This window comes from Myotis nattereri, assembly GCF_964212035.1.
Source record: "Myotis nattereri genome assembly, chromosome: 4".
Classification (NCBI taxonomy): domain Eukaryota; kingdom Metazoa; phylum Chordata; class Mammalia; order Chiroptera; family Vespertilionidae; genus Myotis; species Myotis nattereri.
In genome coordinates, this window is record NC_138079.1 from 37760879 (window position 1) to 37780826 (window position 19948).

At 39.3% G+C, this 19948-nt stretch overlaps 2 protein-coding genes across 3 annotated transcripts in view; one reads left to right on the forward strand and one right to left on the reverse strand.

The window, feature by feature from the left end:
* The window catches only part of MRPS27 (mitochondrial ribosomal protein S27), an 82276-nt gene that overhangs the window by 40624 nt on the left and 21704 nt on the right, over positions 1-19948 (reverse strand). The window lies entirely within an intron of this gene.
* Positions 529-1544, forward strand: LOC308518258 (small ribosomal subunit protein uS2-like). The gene has a single exon (XM_081089906.1). It carries the CDS (start codon positions 588-590, stop codon positions 1473-1475), a length of 888 nt encoding a protein of 295 aa, XP_080946032.1. The 5' UTR covers positions 529-587; the 3' UTR covers positions 1476-1544.

Consider the following 19948-nt stretch of genomic DNA (forward strand, 5'->3'; position numbering starts at 1 on the left):
GGCAAAGGAAGGAATATACATCTGGCTTTCCGGGTAATTCTTTCATTGATACTATTATTTGTATGGTGCACTACAATTCAAAATCGTTACATAGGGATGTGACTAGGGATTAAAATCAGCCCCAGCAACTGTAAGTCTGCATCTTTCAGAAAATGCTACCTTTTCCTTAACTTATCTGTCTAGAAAAGGCAGTTCTTCTTATTTGTACATAGATGCCCTAAAGGCTGTTTGAGGTCCTATCACATATCTGAGACTTTCAACGGTCACTTAAGCTTCCCCATGAGAGAGAGTGAGGAGGGAATTCATAAATACGGTATTTGGAAAATATTTCTAATGATTAGTGAGGTAAATATAGAAGGGTGGTAATGGAGGTTGAGCAAAATGGTAGACAGAATTGTGGCCTTTTTCCTCTGCTAAAACATATTAGACAGCTGAAATAGTTAAAACAAGTGTGATGCTACTGGATGAAAAAGCAGATCAGTGGAACAGCACAAGAAGCTTAGAGATTGCTTTTCCGCGCTACCCAGGGAGGGCTCCATACGGCGTTGTTCTCGGTTCCCACGTAACTTAAAGGGAAACTTTTCACAATGTCCGGAGCCCTTGATGTCCTGCAAATGAAGGAGGAGGATGTCCTCAAGTTCCTTGCAGCAGGAACCCACTTAGGTGGCACCAACCCTGACTTCCAAATGGAACAGTACATCTACAAAAGGAAAAGTGATGGCATCTACATCATCAATCTGAAGAGAACCTGGGAGAAGCTTCTGCTGGCAGCTCGTGCCATTGTTGCCATCGAAAACCCAGCTGACGTCAGTGTCATATCGTCCAGGAATACTGGCCAGCGAGCTGTGCTGAAGTTTGCTGCTGCCACTGGAGCCACTCCCATTGCCGGCCGCTTCACTCCTGGAACCTTCACCAACCAGATCCAGGCAGCCTTCCGGGAGCCAAGACTTCTGGTGGTTACTGATCCCAGGGCTGACCACCAGCCTCTCACAGAGGCGTCTTACGTTAACCTGCCCACCATCGCTCTGTGTAACACGGACTCTCCGCTGCGCTATGTGGACATTGCCATCCCTTGCAACAACAAGGGGGCTCACTCAGTGGGTCTGATGTGGTGGATGCTGGCCCGGGAAGTACTCCGCATGCGTGGCACTATCTCCCGTGAACACCCGTGGGAAGTCATGCCTGATCTTTACTTCTACAGAGACCCTGAAGAGATTGAAAAGGAAGAGCAGGCTGCTGCTGAAAAGGCTGTGACCAAGGAGGAATTTCAGGGCGAATGGACTGCTCCTGCTCCCGAGTTCACTGCTGCTCAGCCTGAGGTTACAGACTGGTCTGAAGGCGTGCAGGTGCCCTCTGTACCCATTCAGCAGTTTCCTACTGAAGACTGGAGTGCTCAGCCTGCCACTGAAGACTGGTCTGCAGCTCCCACTGCTCAGGCTACTGAATGGGTAGGAACAACCACTGAGTGGTCCTAAGCTGTTCTTCCACAAATTCCTAACAGAACGGAAATAAGGTTGATGGAAAATAAACAGTTTCTAAAAAAAAAAAAAAAAAAAAAAAAAAAAGAAGCTTAGAGATTGCCCTAACCGGTTTGGCTCAGTGGATAGAGCGTCGGCCTGCGGACTGAAAGGTCCCGGGTTCGATTCCGGTCAAGGGCATGTACCTTGGTTGCGGGCACATCCCCAGTGGGAGGTGTGCAGGAGGCAGCTGATTGATGTTTCTCTCCTATCGATGTTTCTAATTCTCTATCTCTCTCCCTTCCTCTCTGTAAAAAATCAATAAAATATATTTTTTAAAAAAAAGAAGTTTAGAGATAGACCCCAACACAAATAAGTTAGCATGTGATAAGGTAGCATGTCATATCAATAGGCAAAAGATGGATTACTCATGGCATTAGAATAATTGAGTAGCCATTTGTTTTATGCATGTGTAGGAATGTGTGTATGTATGAATCTATACCTCACGTACTCAAAGCAAAATAAACTCTAGATGAATTATATATTTACATGTTAAAAACAAAAGCATATATTCACTGGAGGAAAATTTCTTGGGATGGAGAATGTCATTCTTAGTCTGATACAAAGTCATAAAAGAAGAGACTGATAAATGAGTTACACACACACACACACACACACACACACACACACAATGTTTATATAGCAAAAACTACCATAAGGCAAAGTAATCTTAAAAAAACAAATAGAAAAAATATTTATCAATTCAAGCCTATTTCCTAAAGATTAAGAAAGGTCCTACAACCAATAAGAGAAAGACCAACAATCCAGGAGAAAGGATATAAGATAAGAAAGTTCACGAAAATATGACTTCTAATCTCATCAATAATAAAATATACAAAATAGCCCTGGCTAGTGTGGCTCAGTTGGTTGAAGTGTCGTTCCATACACCAAAAGGTCTTGGGTTTGATTTCCAGTCAGGGCACATACCCAGGTGGTGGGTTTGATCCCCAGTCAGGGTGTGTATGGGAGGCAACAGGTCAATGTCTCTCTGGCTCTCTCTCCCCTTTCTCCCCACCCTTCTTTCTCCCTTCTCTCTAAAAGCAATAAAAACATATCCTTGGGTGAAGATTTTAAAAAAATTATATATACATATAATAAAACGACATGGAGAAGCCATATACCTGTTCTAAAATACTAATTTGTAATTTTAAAATCTTAAGAAGAAAACTCCAAGCCCAGATGACTTCACTGGTAAATGCTATCAAACACTGAAGTAATAGCCCCGTGTGGCTCAGTGGTTCAGCATTCATCTATGAACCAGGAAGTAACTGTTTGATTCCTGGTTAGGGCACATGTCTGGGTTGCCGGCTCGATCCCCAGTAGGGGGTGTGCAGGAGGCAGTTGATCAGTGATTCTCATCATTGATGTTTCTCTCTCTCTCCCCACTCCTTTCCCCTCTGAAATCAATACAAATATATTTTAAAAGACACTGAAGAAATAATACACCATCTTATACAAATTTCAGAAATAGAGGGAACAGTTCCCAATACATTTGGCATAACGTGATACTAATGCCAAAACCACACAAGGATGCTATAAGCAAAGAAATTTTGAGACCAGCATTACTGACAACATAGGCATAAATATCTCTAACAAATAATGGCAAATTAACTTTATGAATACATTAGATAATACATTGTTGGGACTTCATCCCAAGAATACAAGGCTGAATTAACATTTGAAAACCAATCAAAATAATTCAATAAAATAACAGAATAAAGGAGAGAAAACCTATATGGTCCCCTCTATATTTGTAGAAAAAGAATTTAACAAAATTCAGCACCCATTTATGATAAAAATTCTCAACAAACTAGAAATAAGAGGGAACTTCCTTCAACTGATAGAAATCATCTATGAAAACTATATTAAACATTTTCCCCCTAAGACTGGGAACAAAACAAGGATCCCTGCTCCCACTACTTCTATTCAACACTTTATTGGAGGTCCTAGCTAGTGCAATAAGGCAAGAAAAAGAAATTAAAAGGCCTAAAATTTGGAAAGGAAGATGTAAATGTATTTCTATCCACAGACAACATAATTAGATATGAAGAAAATACTAAGGAATCTACAAACAACTTCTAAAACTATCAAATGAGTTAATCAAAACCCTAGGATGCAGATGTAAAAATCAGTTGTATTTCTAGTAGCAACTGGAAAATGAAATTTAGAAAAATGACTTGTTACATCAAAAACCATAATATACTCAGTAATAAATTTAACAGAAGACTTGCAAGATGCCTACACTATAAAATAACCAAGTTTTATAGAACACTGCTGGAGGTAACGAAGACTTAAAAAAAATTAAACTATGTTCATGGGTTGGAAGACAGAATATTTTATGACATCATATTAAGACTTAATTAAGATGTCAACTCTTCTTCAACTAACCTGTATATTTAACAAAATTCCAATCAGAATTGGAGACAATTTTCTTAACAGAAATTGATGACCTGATTCTAAAACATATATGAAAAAGTAAAGCATCTATGATAGCCAAAACAATATTAAAAAAGAACAAAGTTGAATTACTTACAGATCTGGCTTCAAGACTTCCAGTAATTATGAGTGTAGTATTAACATTAGGATAGACAGATCAGTGGAAAAGAATAAAGAAAACATTAATATCCCATACAGAAAAAAATGAATGCCATCACTTATGCCATACACAAGAATTTTGGTTTGAAATGTAAAATTAAATTGAGACATCAAATATAAAATGACAAAGTTTAAAGAAAATAGAAGAATATCTATGACTAAGGGGTAGGCAATAATAACTACTTAGGACACAGAAAATAATTACCATAAAATAAAAAACAAATAAATTAGAATTCATCAAAATTTAAAACTTGTGCTCATCAAAACATGCCATTGAGAAACTATATTTAGTTTATATGGATAGCCATATATTAGGAGAAAATATTTGCAAAATAGATATATGACAAAGAATAGTAAAAATTAGGACAAAGAATAGTAAGAATTAGGTTTCTTACCATCAGAGAAAGGAATTACAAAATAAGGAAAAGATGAAACCTGAAATGTTAGACTAAAATAGGAGATACCTGACCAGCAAGATGCTTTAAAATATATATATAGGTGGATGAAAGGAAGGATTGATAGATTTCTAACTCTGTCCACTGAGGAAACCTGGTAGCAGTGACACCCCAATAGCAATGAGCACAGTGACATCCAGATTTTGGCTTCTGAATGCCATTCTCCTCTAAAAAGAATCAAGGCTCTTTAGAAAAATGGCTGATTCCAGGGCTAGGGCAGATAAAGTATAAGAAGAAACTAAAATATATATTTAAAAATAAGAAAACAGTTGGAAGAATGATGGGGATGTATCAAAACAATGCAAGGGACAGGGTCCCCTACTGACCAAATCTGGGACATTTTGAACATCAAAATAGTAATAGATTATAACTTACTGAAAATCAAATCATGAGTCCTTATGGTAGAAATAAATATATAAGTAAATAAATGAAGAGAAAGGACAAGTTCTTTCTTACAGTAGAATGTTAACCAAAATATAGAAGGAACTAGAGGCCCAGACTGCACCTCTCACAATCTGGGACCCCTCTCAGGGTCCAGACATCCCTTTTACAATCTGGGACTACTGGCTCCTAACTGCTTGCCTGCCTGCCTGCCTGATCGCCCCTAACCACTCGTCTGCCTGCCCAATCGCCCCTAACCCCTCGCCTGCCTGCCTGATCGCCCCTATCCACTCGCCTGCCTGCCCAATCGCCCCTAACCCCTCGCCTGCCTGCCTGATCGCCCCTATCCACTCGCCTGCCTGCCTGATCGCCCCTAACTGTTCACCTGCCTGCCTGATCGCCCCTAATTGCTGGCCTGCCTGCCTGATTGCCCCTAACTGCCTCTGCCTACCTGATTGCCCCTAACTGCTCACTGCCTGCCTTCCTGATCGCCCCTAACTGCTCACCTGCCTGCCTGATCACCCCTAACCGCTTGCCTGTCTGCCTGATCACCCTAACCACTCTGCCTGCTGCCTGATCACCCCTAACTGCCTCTGCTTTGGCCCCTGCTGTGGCAGCTTCATCTGGAAGGATGTCTGGAATGACATCCAGAAGGTCGTTCAGCTGTCCAGTCTAATTAGCACATTATGCTTTTATTATTATAGATGATGCAATAGACAATCATCAAAGGATCCCAATATTTGGGGGTAAAAGTTTGATAATAGGATATTTCATAATCTCAGAGTATCTCCCCACATTACTTACTAACTGCAAAGGGGGGAGAAGTAAATTTATAGTGGACAAATCTGATTGATACCACCTTAATAAGGCAACCAAAATTAACATAACTAATATATGCACCTTCTAATAATGATGCACTGGGAAGAACACAACATCAGTGCTGTGGTACTCCTGCCCACAGACGCCCTCCTTTCTAGGAAATATCTGAGAAACCTAAATTGAGAGGCATTACACAGAATAACTGGCCTATACTTTTAAAAAATGTCAATACACACACACACACACACACACACAGGCTGAGGAACTGTTTCCAAATTAAAGGAGACTAAAGAGATATGATAAATAAATATAATGTGTGATCCTTGTTTGGATTCTAGACCAGGAAAAACATTAATGCATAAAGAACATTAATGCATAAGAACAACTGACAAAATTTGAATATGGACTGTGTATTAGATTATTGTGTTATAGTTAAATGTTCTGACTTTAATCATTTTATAGTAGTTATGTAAGAGAGATGCCTAAATGAAAAGTCAAATTATCAGTATCAATAAAGAACATTCGTGTAAGTTAGGTGTCTATCAGTTAACAAGGCCATCATTCTCACTCTGGAACTGTTGTGAAGAGGGAACACATGCCAGCCATCTGCTGGTGCCCAGCATTTGTTACAAGGCCCATGATAATTATACTATGCTCATCCTGGGATACAAAATAGCCATCCAACTTATTGTTCCTCCTTAAGCTACAAGTTGCAAAATCAGATAGCTTAGGAGTTGAAGCTTCAGTCTTTGTTTTTTTCTTGAAACAAATCAGTAAGGATGAATGAAAAGATACACTGGGATTTTCCTTTCCAAAAATGTTAAGAAGAGAAAAGTAGGTGAGGATATAGATCAAGGGTTGACAAACCAGAGGTCTGATGGGCCATATCCAGCCCAAAGCCCGTTTTTGTGCAATCTATGAGCTAAGAATACTTTTTACTGTGTAAATGGTGGCATATAGAAAGCAGTCCTATTAGGCCTGCGACTTTGAAAGGGGCAGTTATCTGGCCCAACCTTGCCCAAACACACTACCCTAGCTTTCCTGCCAAGGTGAACTTTGACTGAAGCCAGGCCAGTCCTACCTTAGGTTTTTCAAGGAGGAAGTGAGAAGGAATTAACTTCAAATCTGTTCAAATAAGTACGTTAACAATTGCAAAAATGGATATTTTTTCTGTGTCATGGGAAAAGAGATGAAAACATTATAAAGAATTTAAACATTCAGGAAAGTACCCAACTACCTACCTTCATCAAATTCTAATGTGTCATACATACTTCAGACTTTCTTTTTAAACAAAACAAAACATTATAGATACAGTTGAAGCTTATATATATATACACATACATATACATATGCCGTTAACCTATTCCTACTCTCACTGCTTTCCACAGGCAAATAATATACTGAATTTTTTGTTTATCATTCTTGGGCATGTTTCTACACGTTACACATGTATCCCTATAAACATAAGCTTTACATATTTTCAAACTATATAAACGGTAACATATTGTACAATGATTCTTCTCCATGCTTTTTTTTACTCATTATGTTTTTGAAATAACCATGCTGGTATGTATAGCTTTAGTTCGTTCATTCTTTCTCGCTGCTGTATGGTATTCCATTGTATGAGTCCGTCACACTGCCTATTTGCCTGTTGCACATTTTTCAGGTACTTCTAGTTTTTACTATTATGAACAATGCTACAATGAGTATTCTTACAACTTAATCCTTGCACATGCCAGGGGTTTTTTAAGTATCTATCTAGGAGTAGAATACTGAGTAGAACACGAGGCCCATCCTCACTTTCACTTCATGTGTCAGTCTGTTCTTTAAGGTGGCAATACAACTTTCAACTCCCACTAGTAGTATATCCAGGTTCTTGCGGCTTCTCTTCTTTGCCATAATTATAAGACTTTTTTTTTTTAATCCTCACCGAGGATATGTTTGTACTGATTTTTGAGAGGGAGAGGAAGGGAGAGAGAGAAAAATCAATTGGTTGCCTCCCATACATGCCCTGTCAGGGGATCGAACATGTAATCTCTTTTTTTTCAGGGCGAACAGGATGACGATTCAACCAATTGAGCCACTGGCCAGGGCTTATAACTGTCAAAACTTTTCATTTTTGTATCTGATAAATGTGAAAACATGTAGCTTTTTGTTGTTGTTAATCCTCACTCAAGGATATTTTTCCATTGATTTTTAGAGAGAGCGAGAGGGAGAGAGACACACAGAGAGAAACACTGATGTGACAGAGACACATGGATTGGTTGCTTCCCACATGCACCCCAGGGGCTTGGGGTGCTAGGGATCAAGCCTGCAACCAACATATGTGCCCAGAATCAAACCCGTGACCTTCAGTCTGAGGGCCGATGCTCTATCCACTGAGCCAAATTGGCTAGGGCCACGTAGCATTTTCTACTGCAACTTATCTGATCACTAGTGAGACAGATCACCTTTTCATACGTTTCTGGCCATTCTGTTTTTTATTCTGTGGGTTGTTGATTCATATCTTCTATCCATTTTTCTATTGGATTATCCTCTTACCCTACCGATCTACAGATGTATTCTAGATATTAATAGCTCACATCTCATCTTACCTAATAATAGACAAACATGCAAACTGACCGTACCTTCGCTACACCTTAAGCCACGCCCACCAGCCAATCAGAGCAACTATATGCAAATTAACCCAACCAAGATGGCGGCTGGCAGCCACGGAGCTGGAGCAAGCAGGAGGCTTGGTTGCCGCAATGATGGAAGAAGCCAAGCTTCCTGGCTGGCTGCTGCCTCCTCTCAAGGCAACAAAGTCTCAATTATAAAAGGTAAATAAACTCAGACACCTGCTTCCAGCCGCCATGGCCATGGAGCTGGAGCAAATAAAAAAAAATAAAAAAAAAAAGGAAAGGCTGGGAGCTTTGGTCTTCAGGGGGCTTGGTCAGTCTGAAAACAGCCATCAGCCCCTCACCCAGTCTGGCCAGGCACCCCAATGGGGACCCCACCCTGAAGGGGGTTTGGGAAGCCTGAAAACAGCCATCAGCCCTTCACCCAGGCTGGCCAGCCACCCCAGCGGGACCCCCACCCTGATCCAGGACACCCTTTAGGGCAAACCAGTAGGCCCCCACCTGTGCACCAGGCCTCTATCCTATATAATAAAAGGTTAATATGCAAATTGACCCTAACAGCAGAATGACTGGGAATGACTGGTCACTATGACACACACTGACCACCAGGGGGCAGATGCTCAAGGCAGGAGCCGCCCTCTGGTGGTCAGTGTGTTCCCACAGGGGGAGCTCTGCTCAGCCACAAGCCAGGCTGACGGTAGCCAGCACAGTGGTGGTGGCGGGAGCCTCTCCTGCCTCCTCAGCACACTAAGGATGTCCGACTGTAGCTTAGGTCTGCTCCTGCTGGCAAGTGGACATCCCCGAGGGCTGCCGGGCTTGATTCCCCAGGGAGCGGGCCTAAGCCAGCAGGTGGACATCCTCCGAGGGGCCCCAGACTGCAAGAGGGCATAGGCCGGGCTGAGGGACCCCCCCGAGTGCACACATTTTTGTGCACTGGGCCTCTAGTCTATATATATATATATATATATATATATATATATATATATATATATATATATATAAAGCCAAGTGACTGGAATGCCGGAATGACCGGTTGCTATGAGGCACACTGTGGTGGCCAACCGGCCTGATCCGGGCCCCAATCACCCCCCTCCTCCCCACAACTGCCCGCGGCCCCTCCCCCGCTGGTCCCCCCAATCGGGGGGGTGGGGGGCAGCCAACCTCCCATGGCCCCTCTCTCTCCCATTGGGGCAGGCTGGCCAGACCCCACCTGTACATGAATTCGTGCACCAGGCCTCTAGTATAACTTTAAATATTCTCCTATATTTCTTTCTAAAAGTTTTAGGCTTTACTTTTTCCAAGTTTTTAATCTACTTTTAAAAATGCGCAAATGCATGTGTGTTTTGAAGTAGGAATTAATTTTTTTCCATACATATAATCAATTTCCCATGTACCATTTATTAACTAATCTATTCTTTCCTCCTTTGTAACTATGTAAAACATCTAAGTTTCCATATGTGTATAGATTCATTTCTGGGCTCTCTCTGTTCTATTCCACTAGTCTGTTTGTCTAAGCCAACATCTCATTTTATTTATTGTAGCTTTCTAAGTCTTATTATCTATCTGGTAAACCAATCACTTTATCTTAGTCTTCTTAAAATCGACTTAGTTATTCTTGGCCATTTACTCTTTCATTTGAATTTCAAAGATCCCACAAAAAGTTCTGCTGAGATTTGGGTTGGAATTGCATTGAATTTATAGATGAAATCTGAGAGGTAGTGTCAAATAGTTTAAAACAAACAAAATGGAAATATGTAGTAAAAAAGCTGGCAGGAAAACACTAAAAAGTGAGCGATGTTTCCTTTATAAGTTGGGGGGGAAAAGCATGTAGTTAACTTTTTCATAAGCAAAAATAATTTTTATTCTTTTCTAATTTTTATACATATATTTTTGTTGATTTCAGACAGGAAAGGAGAGGGAGCGATAGAAACATCAATGATGAGAGAGATCATTGATCGGCTGCACACCCCCTCCTATGGATCCCAGGCATGTGCCCTGACCAGGAATCAAACTGTGACCTCTTAGGTTGATGCTCAACCACTGAGTAACACTGGCTGAGCAAAAAAATAATTTTTAAAATACGGGGAAATTTGTATTATTTTAACCTATCCTGCAGGGCCATAAAACAATGGGATACATAAATAGAAACTCTTATTCAATTTCTACAGTTGGGAATAAACCAATAAAATAAAATAAACAATGGGGAATGGTGACAACATTAAACATCTTTAGCCATTCTGACTGTTCTCGTGCACTTTAGATATCACAGCTAAAAACCACTAGAAGCAGTCCCTCAATTTCTATTTCAACTGTTTAAATGTTTTCCTGTCATTCTCCCACTCCTCAGAACAGATCTCTCTTTTTGTGTCTAATCTATGTTTTCATTACTGATTCAATAACATCTTACCAGAGATCAGTTTAGGGGGGAAAAACTGTGTCTAAAGTCCATCAGTGTTAACTCCTTGTGACAGGGATGAAGGAAAATAACTTTAATAGTTCAAAAAATAATAATGCTGAAAGCTCTCTACGAAAGACTGAATGTAAAAGTAAAAAGTGTACATAGTTGTAAAAAAGAGTTTTTAAACATGCTTATTTTCTATGCACTTTTTAAAATTTACGTGATAGTTTAATTAATGAACATGTCAAGTTTTGTTTTGTGTTTTTTTTTTAAAGAGAGATCAGTTTAGGTGTAGGTTTTCCTAACTGGGAAGCACCTTCTTTCCGTTTCTTCTTGTCTCCATAGATGGGAAGCAGATGACTTGCTGCTGCCCCCTGCTGGATTTTGGCTGCTGCAAGTTTAGGAATATGAGTATACATGAGAACTTCAATTAGTTATCTTTTAGGGCAAGACAGCTTCCTCCAAACTGTGATATCCTTTTCATCTGGGAGTTGACCTATTAGTGCTCATAAACATCTATTTTTCCCCATCTCTGAGTCCCGATAATCTTTGTACCTTGATACCCTTGGGGTGAGGGTGGTGGAGACAATTGGGGACTATTAGTCTTAGAAACCAAAACTGGAGCTTAAAGTACATTCTCCGTAAAGAGAGAAATATGGGAAAGGGATAGTCCTTGTTCTTCAAGATGTTACATCTATTACAGCCAACATTAAAGCTAAAATTTCTTGAGCATTGACCATCTTTGACCAAAGGCTATTCTAAGGGCCTTATTAAGTATTAATTTTTTTAAGTTGCATAACTATCCTAAAGCATAGGCACGACTTTAATTTCCAATTTATAAATGAGGAAACTGAGGGACAGAGAATATAAGTAAATAAACCATACAGCTAATAGATGGCAAATCTAGGATTCAAATCTAGGTAGACTGGCTCCATTGCCCATGCTTTTATCTACTATAATATACTCCTTATCAAGTAAAAATAAAAACGCCAGCAACTTTTTAGTCAAAAAACAAAACAAACTAAGCAATCCTGAACAGATTAAAGAAAATTCTATAGAAGGGGGTCAGAGAGCATATCCAAATAGTGAAAATCAGGTCAAGTTTATGGATGTGGCAGAATTTGGGACAGGCCTTACAAGACAGGTTGCACTCTATTAGAAGATTAGAGGGTGGGGAGGAAAGAGCATGGGCAAAGAAAGGATGGGCACATTCAGTGAACAGCAGTCCATTCTGGCTGGAGCTGAAGGCACTGTGTAAGTGTGCCATACATGTTAACTGTTGTTACCTGCTATTAAGTCAGTAAATGGAGAACTATAATAATCTATACATACGAAACCCACTAAGTTATTATTTTAACAAATAATTTCCGTGTTCTTCCTCTTAAAATTCTTCCTAGGCTTTTATTAATGAAGACTAATGAACAATTTGAATTTCACCTCTTGGTAGCATCTGTCACTGAGCTGTGTAACAGCCAGTGGGTGATAAACAAGTGCTGTAACGGCTTGGAGTTGAAAGACCTGGTTTTAAGCCTCAGCCTTGCTCATTACTAGCTATGTAACTGGCGATCCCATTTGTCTTAAAACCAGCATTACTATGAAAAAGAACAGAATAGAGCTCAAAAATATCAAATCTGTCTGGTAAAAACAAACATATCTGAAAATCTATCTTGGAAATGATAGCTGCCAGGACCACTATGGAGAATTCACATCAAATACTTCTAGCTCCTCAACTGTCCTCTTGCCTAGACACACAGCATCTGGAAATACTCTGGAATTTATTTGCCAGTGGCCTCAAAACTGATGATGCAAACAACGGAAACTTCTGTTCCCACAAATCTCTTCTTGAAGCTTCTGTTTATCTACTCAACTCTCCCTTAAATGTTGCACAGCTCCTGAAAAGATCTCTTAATTATCTTCAAATCCGACAGCCTTACATGCAAAACCCTACTGAAGTCTCCTTCATAAATATAAAGCAATATATTCAGTCAGGCATTTCTCTCTGTCCTATGGCTTTAATTCCTGGCACCTTTATTATGATTTCACAGGTAGAGAAACAGCCAGTAATAGGAATTTTGAATCAAAGGAGTTTATACTGTGGAAAAAACAACTTGGGATATATCTTTTTATATGAAACTGGAGGAGTTTTTTTTTTTTTTTTTTAGCTTTAATCCACAAAGGGTTCTGCAGTTATTAAAATGGGTCTATTTAAGCTCTCAAATCTTCTTAAGTCCCAAGACTGGTAACATCTATTAGTTTTTCTTTTGATATTCATAGTTAATGTGGCTGAAACTTCAATTCTACTGTTTATGTCCATAAAGTTCTTAGTGAGAAACTAAACAAAGTCCAGAATCTCATGCTTTCAAAGTTGAGGCTTCTGGTGATAAAGTCTAGCTTCTGTATCAGAGAATGAGAAACACAGTATTATAGATACTTAAGGCGCCTTGGGAGGCATCCAAGATCATTGGCTCATCTAAGGAGACTGGTGTCCAGAGAGTTTATTAACTGGTTCCAAGTTACAGATCAAAGTGGAAACTCACATGGTCCCAAAATCCAGGTTACCCAATTCTTGTCTACCATCCAAATTTGAGTGATTATGTATTTTAATGCTGAATCTCTGTGTAGGCGAGGTTTTTTCTAGGTTTAATTAATTTTATGTCACTTTGTTATAGGTATTTCGGTCTCCACTGGGTCTACATCTTCTGGTTTATTAACTAGACGGCCTTAGGGAACGGGTTGGCAGAGTGATACACGGGTCTAGATGATAAGCCTCTGAACTCGAAGCCAGGCCTTCATCCTGATGAAACTTGGACTTGTCCCAAGGCTCTAAGAAAACTGCTTAGTCTTCTCAAGTCTCAGTTTCACAGATTCTGAAAGTCAGTAGAACTTCAGAGACCACCTAGTCTAAAATTTCCCAGACAGGGTAAGACAGCAGGAAGACTCTAATACAGCCATGTTTTGGCAGCTATTCTTTCTCCGAAGGTCTGGGGCCAGTTCCTCTCAAACAGTTCAAATGTGGTCAACAGGCATGAGACGTGCTGCAGCAAACTTAGGACTAAACCTGTACGTTGATAATAGCCATTCTAACAGGTGTGAGGTGGTAGTTTGATTATTATGCTGAGCAAAATAAGTCAGTCAGAAAAATCTACGAACCATAGGATTTCACTCATATGTGGGATATAAAACTGAAGCTCATCAGTGGTTACCAGCAGGAAGGTGGTGGGGGCATAGTAAAAGGGGCCAAATATATGGCAATGAAAGATGATTTGACTTTGGGTGGTGAGCACATAATACAATATACAGATCAGGTATAGAAATGGATATTTGAAACCCATGTGATCTTATTAACCAATGTCACCCCAATGAATTTAATAAAAAAAAGAAAAAATAAATAAAAACAAAAAGAAATAACCCTGTATATGTATAATGAAAAGAAAAAGAAAGAAAAACCACCCTCTTGCTGTCTTCTAAATCTACTTCCAATTCACTACTTCTATCAATGGACTAGCCATTTTCTCATTAACTGAGGTTCAATTTTCAGTTCATTTTTTTTCTTTTTAATATTTTATTGATTTTTTACAGAGAGGAAGGGAGAGGGATAGAGAGTTAGAAACATCGATGAGAGAGAAACATTGATCAGCTGCCTCCTGCACGCCCCCTACTGGGGATGTGCCCGCAGCCAAGGTACATGACCTTGACCGGAATCGAACCCGGGACCCTTGAGTTCACAGGCCGACGCTCTATCCACTGAGCCAAACCAGTCAGGGCTTCAGTTCATTTTTGACCCTCCTGTTTTCTATCTTTATTTTATATTCAACCCACCATTAATCCTGTTGATGCTAGTTTGAACTGTGAAACCTAAAACTATGACACCTCTAAAACAAAACACAGGAAAAAAATCCTTGTGGTGCTGGATTAGGCAAAAACTTCTTTGTTGACATCACAATCCATTAAAAAAAATTGACAAATTGTACTTCCATAAAAAATAAAAACTGCTTTGAAAAACACTGTTAACTGAATAAAAAGACATGACTATAAGAAAAAGAATTACCAAAACTCAGTAAGAAAACAAGCACTCAACAATTAAAAAAAGGCAAAAGATTTATATGGATACTCCATCAATGGAGGTATATGGATGGCAGACAAGCACATGAAAAAAATGCTCAACATTATTAGTCATTAGGCAAATGAAATTAAAATCACAAGGAGATACCACTAAACTCTATTAGCATGGCTAAATGTGTTGGCGAAAATGTGGAGGAATTGGAATTGTTGTTGGGACTGTAAAGTAGTACAATCACTCCAGCCATTCCACTCCTAGATATTTACCCTCCACCCCAATAAAAACATATGTCCCTACTTGTACATAGATGTTTCTAGCAGCATGGACTGCTATGGACTCCTAGAAGAAGAACCTTCAGGGACTCATTCATCACACTGGAGGAATAAAAGAGAGTAACTATCTAAGGCGTGAGGCCACTCTGGGAAAGGTAGGTGGAATGTGAGAACTAAAGCCAGAAGAAAACCCTTGAAGGTTACTCCTACTCCCCTTCATGTCTTCCATGGCCAGGCTCCAGGATGAAATGAGACCAGTGGGGAGAGAAGTACAAAGTCTAAAAGCTTAGAGGCTGAGGGTTCTCATCCTAACTCTCATCACAAAGCTCCAAGGAGTCTTTGACAAGGCGTGGATAATACCCGACATTCAGCTATTCTCTAATGCACATTAACAATAAGAACCTCTCCCAGGCCCCAGGTAAGATCAGCAACTAAGTACTAAATAAAGCACTTGGCAATATTAAACTTTCCAAAAAATGCTCTAAGAGTCATTTACCTCCCCTAGGCTCTTATGCTTTTCTTAATAATGTTCAAACATAATGAGCCCTGGCAATATGCTAATAGAAAAAAATTTCATTACCTCTTATTGCTATAACACACAATCTCTGTCCTCAAAGGAAAATTACTACTGCTTAAACTCATGAATGTTGTTCCGTCCTAATAAATCCCTTCTTCCTATCTTTCTAGTTAGACATGAGTTCTTAAAACATAGGCCCGGTGTGGTACACTTGCCTTCTAAGGAAGCATCAGAATGTTTTTGCTTATTGAAAAATGAAGCTATTTTGGTCCTTCCTTTTTAGGCTGGCTGCCAACCAGGACCTGGAGACATGCAGGCTGCCATCTGCCTCACCCCAGCTGTTCCTGACCTGCCATCCGTCCCCAACCAGGGATGCCTCATATCTGCCAGGTCAGTTAAGCAACTGATGAAAGATGCCTGAGGCCCAAGTACAGTGTAGATGAATGTACTGGCAGCACACATTCTGCAATGCAACCTTGACTTCCTCTCATTAATGGGTGGCATGCTACTCTCCATGACAACACAGAGCTGTATTCTGAGAAAAACAGACCTCATGGAGCTCAGCAACCATCTTTTCTTATTGCATGACAATTAATTCAGCTAAAAACCAAAAGGTTACTCAAAAAAAAGTTACATTTTTAAAAATATATTTTGATTTTTTACAGAGAGGAAGGGAGAGAGATAGAGAGTTAGAAACATCGATGAGAGAGAAATATCGATCAGCTGCCTCCTGCACATCTCCTACTGGGGATGTGCCCGCAACCCAGGTACATGCCCTTGACCGGAATCGAACCTGGGACCTTTCAGTCCGCAAGCTGACGCTCTATCCACTGAGCCAAACCGGTTTCGGCAAAAAGTTACATTTTTAAAATAGAATGTTATATCTGTTTCTATCACTGATCCTTCAGGAATGGCCATTATATTGCAGATAAAATTATGGGTCCTGATTACTGATGCTCTGATAGTAAGATGAACACATTTAATTTCATGCATCTCTAAACTGCCATAGTCCCAAAATGATTTGAAAGTATAAATAAGCCTTTAAAATGTAATTTGCAAGCATTCTCGGTGAAGAGAAGGATACCACAAGAAAAGAAGGAATTTTTATGGCTTGAGTTTGCATTCTCTTGGTGCAATAATCAAATACTCTTATAGGATTTGTTAAAGCTTGTTATAACCATAAACATAATGGCTTTTCTTGATGCTACATTTTACTGATGACATGCAGTTTTATCTCCTGAAAAGGGAGACACAGAGCCTGCCTTAGGGCTCACCTGCCTGCACGTGGGCAGCACACATGGACTTGGGATGTGCTGAGCTCTGAACTACTGACTAGTAGCTCTGAACATGGACTTCAAGTTGACAGATCCCAAAAGGGGATTTTTGTGGAGAAAAAGCTAAAATCATGGTTCTTAGAAAACAAACAAGAAATGTATAGGATTTCCTCTTATCTCTTAATTTTGATTTTCTTCTGCTCTATCATGCTCTATACTCTGGTCTCCATGAAATCCCTTGCCTCAGTTTCCTTACTTTTTATTATTTATCTATGCAGAAACATGCCTTGTTTATTTCCCACCCTCTTAGTCATATCTATACATATTTTATGAAGTTCCTGGATCAGGTCCTTCTTATCTTGTTTTATTTATTTATTATATTTTTATTCTCTTATTTTAATCATGTTTTCTTTATTTTGTTACAGCCCAACAGTTCTTAGCATGCCTTGTTTTATTTTGTAGCTTTAACATTTTGTTTATTTTACTTTAATTTAGACTTTTTACTGTTTTTAACCATCTTTACTCTTGGTTTATTTTCCCTTTAGATTGTATAGAGTATTATCAGGTGTTTTTTTTTTAAATCGTCAACCTGTATAGTTTCTGGTATTAACTGCCTTAATAATCTTTAGTTCATATTATTCTTTTGTTTAAAGGATCATTTCCCTTTTCTTGGTGTCTGTTTCCATGCTTTATTTGTAAGTGGCAGGACAGAAGTTGATCATAGATTTGTGGGTCCCTCAGAGAACAGCACAGCCAAAACAGGGATGATTAGATATTTATTCTCCCTCCTGCTATCTAGTGAGCGGCCTTTCTAACTCTTCTTAGAAAATCCCTGGGACTCTTACATGTTGAAGCCCCTAACCTTTGAAACCTGTGTACGTCAGGAGATTCAAAGGCTGGTCGTCTGTCTTGGGGTGACAGGATAACAAGCTGGCATCTGCCAGCAGTATCCTGAATTGTTGAAACTTGGAGCTGCTTACCTGTGCACCTGATATACAATGGCAGAGGCTCAATCAGCTCTCCATGGATCCCTCGAGGTTTCCAAACCTCTTTGGCTCTAATGCTCTTTACATAACCATTGTGGATATTTGATCACTGGAAGGTGAGATGATGCAGCAGTTACACTCTGCATGCAGTGCCTGTCTCTACAGGCTGAGGCAGGGAAAGAGTTGCGCTAATGATAGAGGTAGCAGCCAAAAGTCCTGCTGTGGGCCTTCCCTTCAAGATGGTTCTGCCTACGGAATGAGAAATCCTTAAGGCAGATCAGCAAAAAGCTATTAGTTGTAGGATTAGGAAAGTGCTTTTATATTTCCTCACCCTAGTCCTGTGATTTTACGTTGACTCTGAGGTGTATAAAGTCATCTCGTGTAGGGATGGATGTTGGTATCACAACGATTCATGCTGAAAACCCAACAGGTAAAAATACTACAGGCCCTTGGTGTCTTCAGGATTAACACTCCTAATTTCAATCAATGGAGATAAACCCCAAGAATTCATAACGGTAACTTTATCTACATTTGGATACAACTTTATAGAGTTACACTTAGTCATATATATATATATATATATATATATATATATATATATATACACACACACACACACACACACACACACAAACAGTCATTTTAACACATTGCGTACCGCATAGAAATCTCTAAGACATACGCCAGGGACCGCACATTTTTGGGCAAACTGCATGTTATTTAAATCATCATAATGCACTTTAGGTGTTGTTTTTCACTAATTATAACATTTTTATTGACAAAAACAATTAAACAATTAAAGTTCCTGGTACTTTTTAAATGTATGGTACTGCGTAAAACATTTTCCTCTATGAAGAGGGACCAAACAAAATTTACATAAGTATCTAGACTCTCTCCTTTTTCCATGGGCATGAAAAACGAGAACACTCGTGAGCGGTCCTTAACAGACGGCGTGCGAAGCATGCGAAAACTCCTGAGCGGTACGAAATGTGTTAAGAAGTCATAAAAATGTTTCTTTCTTAAAAAAATAAGCTTAAAAAGAGAGGGAATTTTCTTAGTAATGGAAGGGAAGAGAAAGAACAGAAATGAAAAAGTGATGTCATAGTTAGAACATTGTTTTAATTAAGCAAAGGAAAGGATGACAAACATCTCAGATTTAAGATAGGCAAAAGTCTTCTGTATGACTTATATGAAACGAGGAAATAGAGATTTTATGAAACTTTTAGTAATACTCCAGACCACATAAAACTGGGCATCATGTGAAGACGTAATCATGGAAGATCTTAAAAGTAGGACAGATTTCTCAGTTAAACTTCAATGTATAAGGACGGGAACAAGGTCACATTTATTCATCACTGCATGTATGTCCAGCACTTTGGACAGAGACTGGGCACCCACTAAGACAGTGATGGCGAACCTTTTGAGCTTGGCGTGTCAGCATTTTGAAAAACCCTAACTTAACTCTGGTGCCGTGTCACATATAAAAATTTTTTGATATTTGCAACCATAGTAAAACAAAGACTTATATTTTTGATATTTATTTTACATATTTAAATGCCATTTAACAAAGAAAAATCAACCAAAAAAATGAGTTCGCGTGTCACCTCTGACATACGTGTCATAGGTTCGCCATCACTGCACTAAGACGTGCTCAGTAAATACTTCTTGAATGATGAATCACTGAAATCAGTTATATGTTACAGACATACTTTGGGAGAGAAGAAAATTTGAGACATATTTCTTTTAAGACTATGGCACTGTGTCCTATGGGATGAATTTCTAATTTTTTCTATTTAGAAGTTGAAACTATTTTCTACATTTTGTCATAAGCAAAGCAAAGGGATGAGAACTGGGCAGATGCCAGCCCAAATACACCTTTCACCACAGGCAAAAATAACTATCAAAGGAGCCCCCCAGGCCAAGAACCACTAAAGGAAGACAGAACTTGCTGTTCTCACAGCATTCATTTATGTTTATCTTTTTTCTTTTTAAATATATTTTTATTGATTTCGGAGAGGAAGGGAGAGGGGGAGAGGGATAGAGAGAGAGAAACATC

Excerpts from the sequence above, each read along its gene's own strand:
- LOC308518258 (XM_081089906.1), top strand. The coding sequence starts at position 588 with ATGTCCGGAGCCCTTGATGTCCTGCAAATGAAGGAGGAGGATGTCCTC.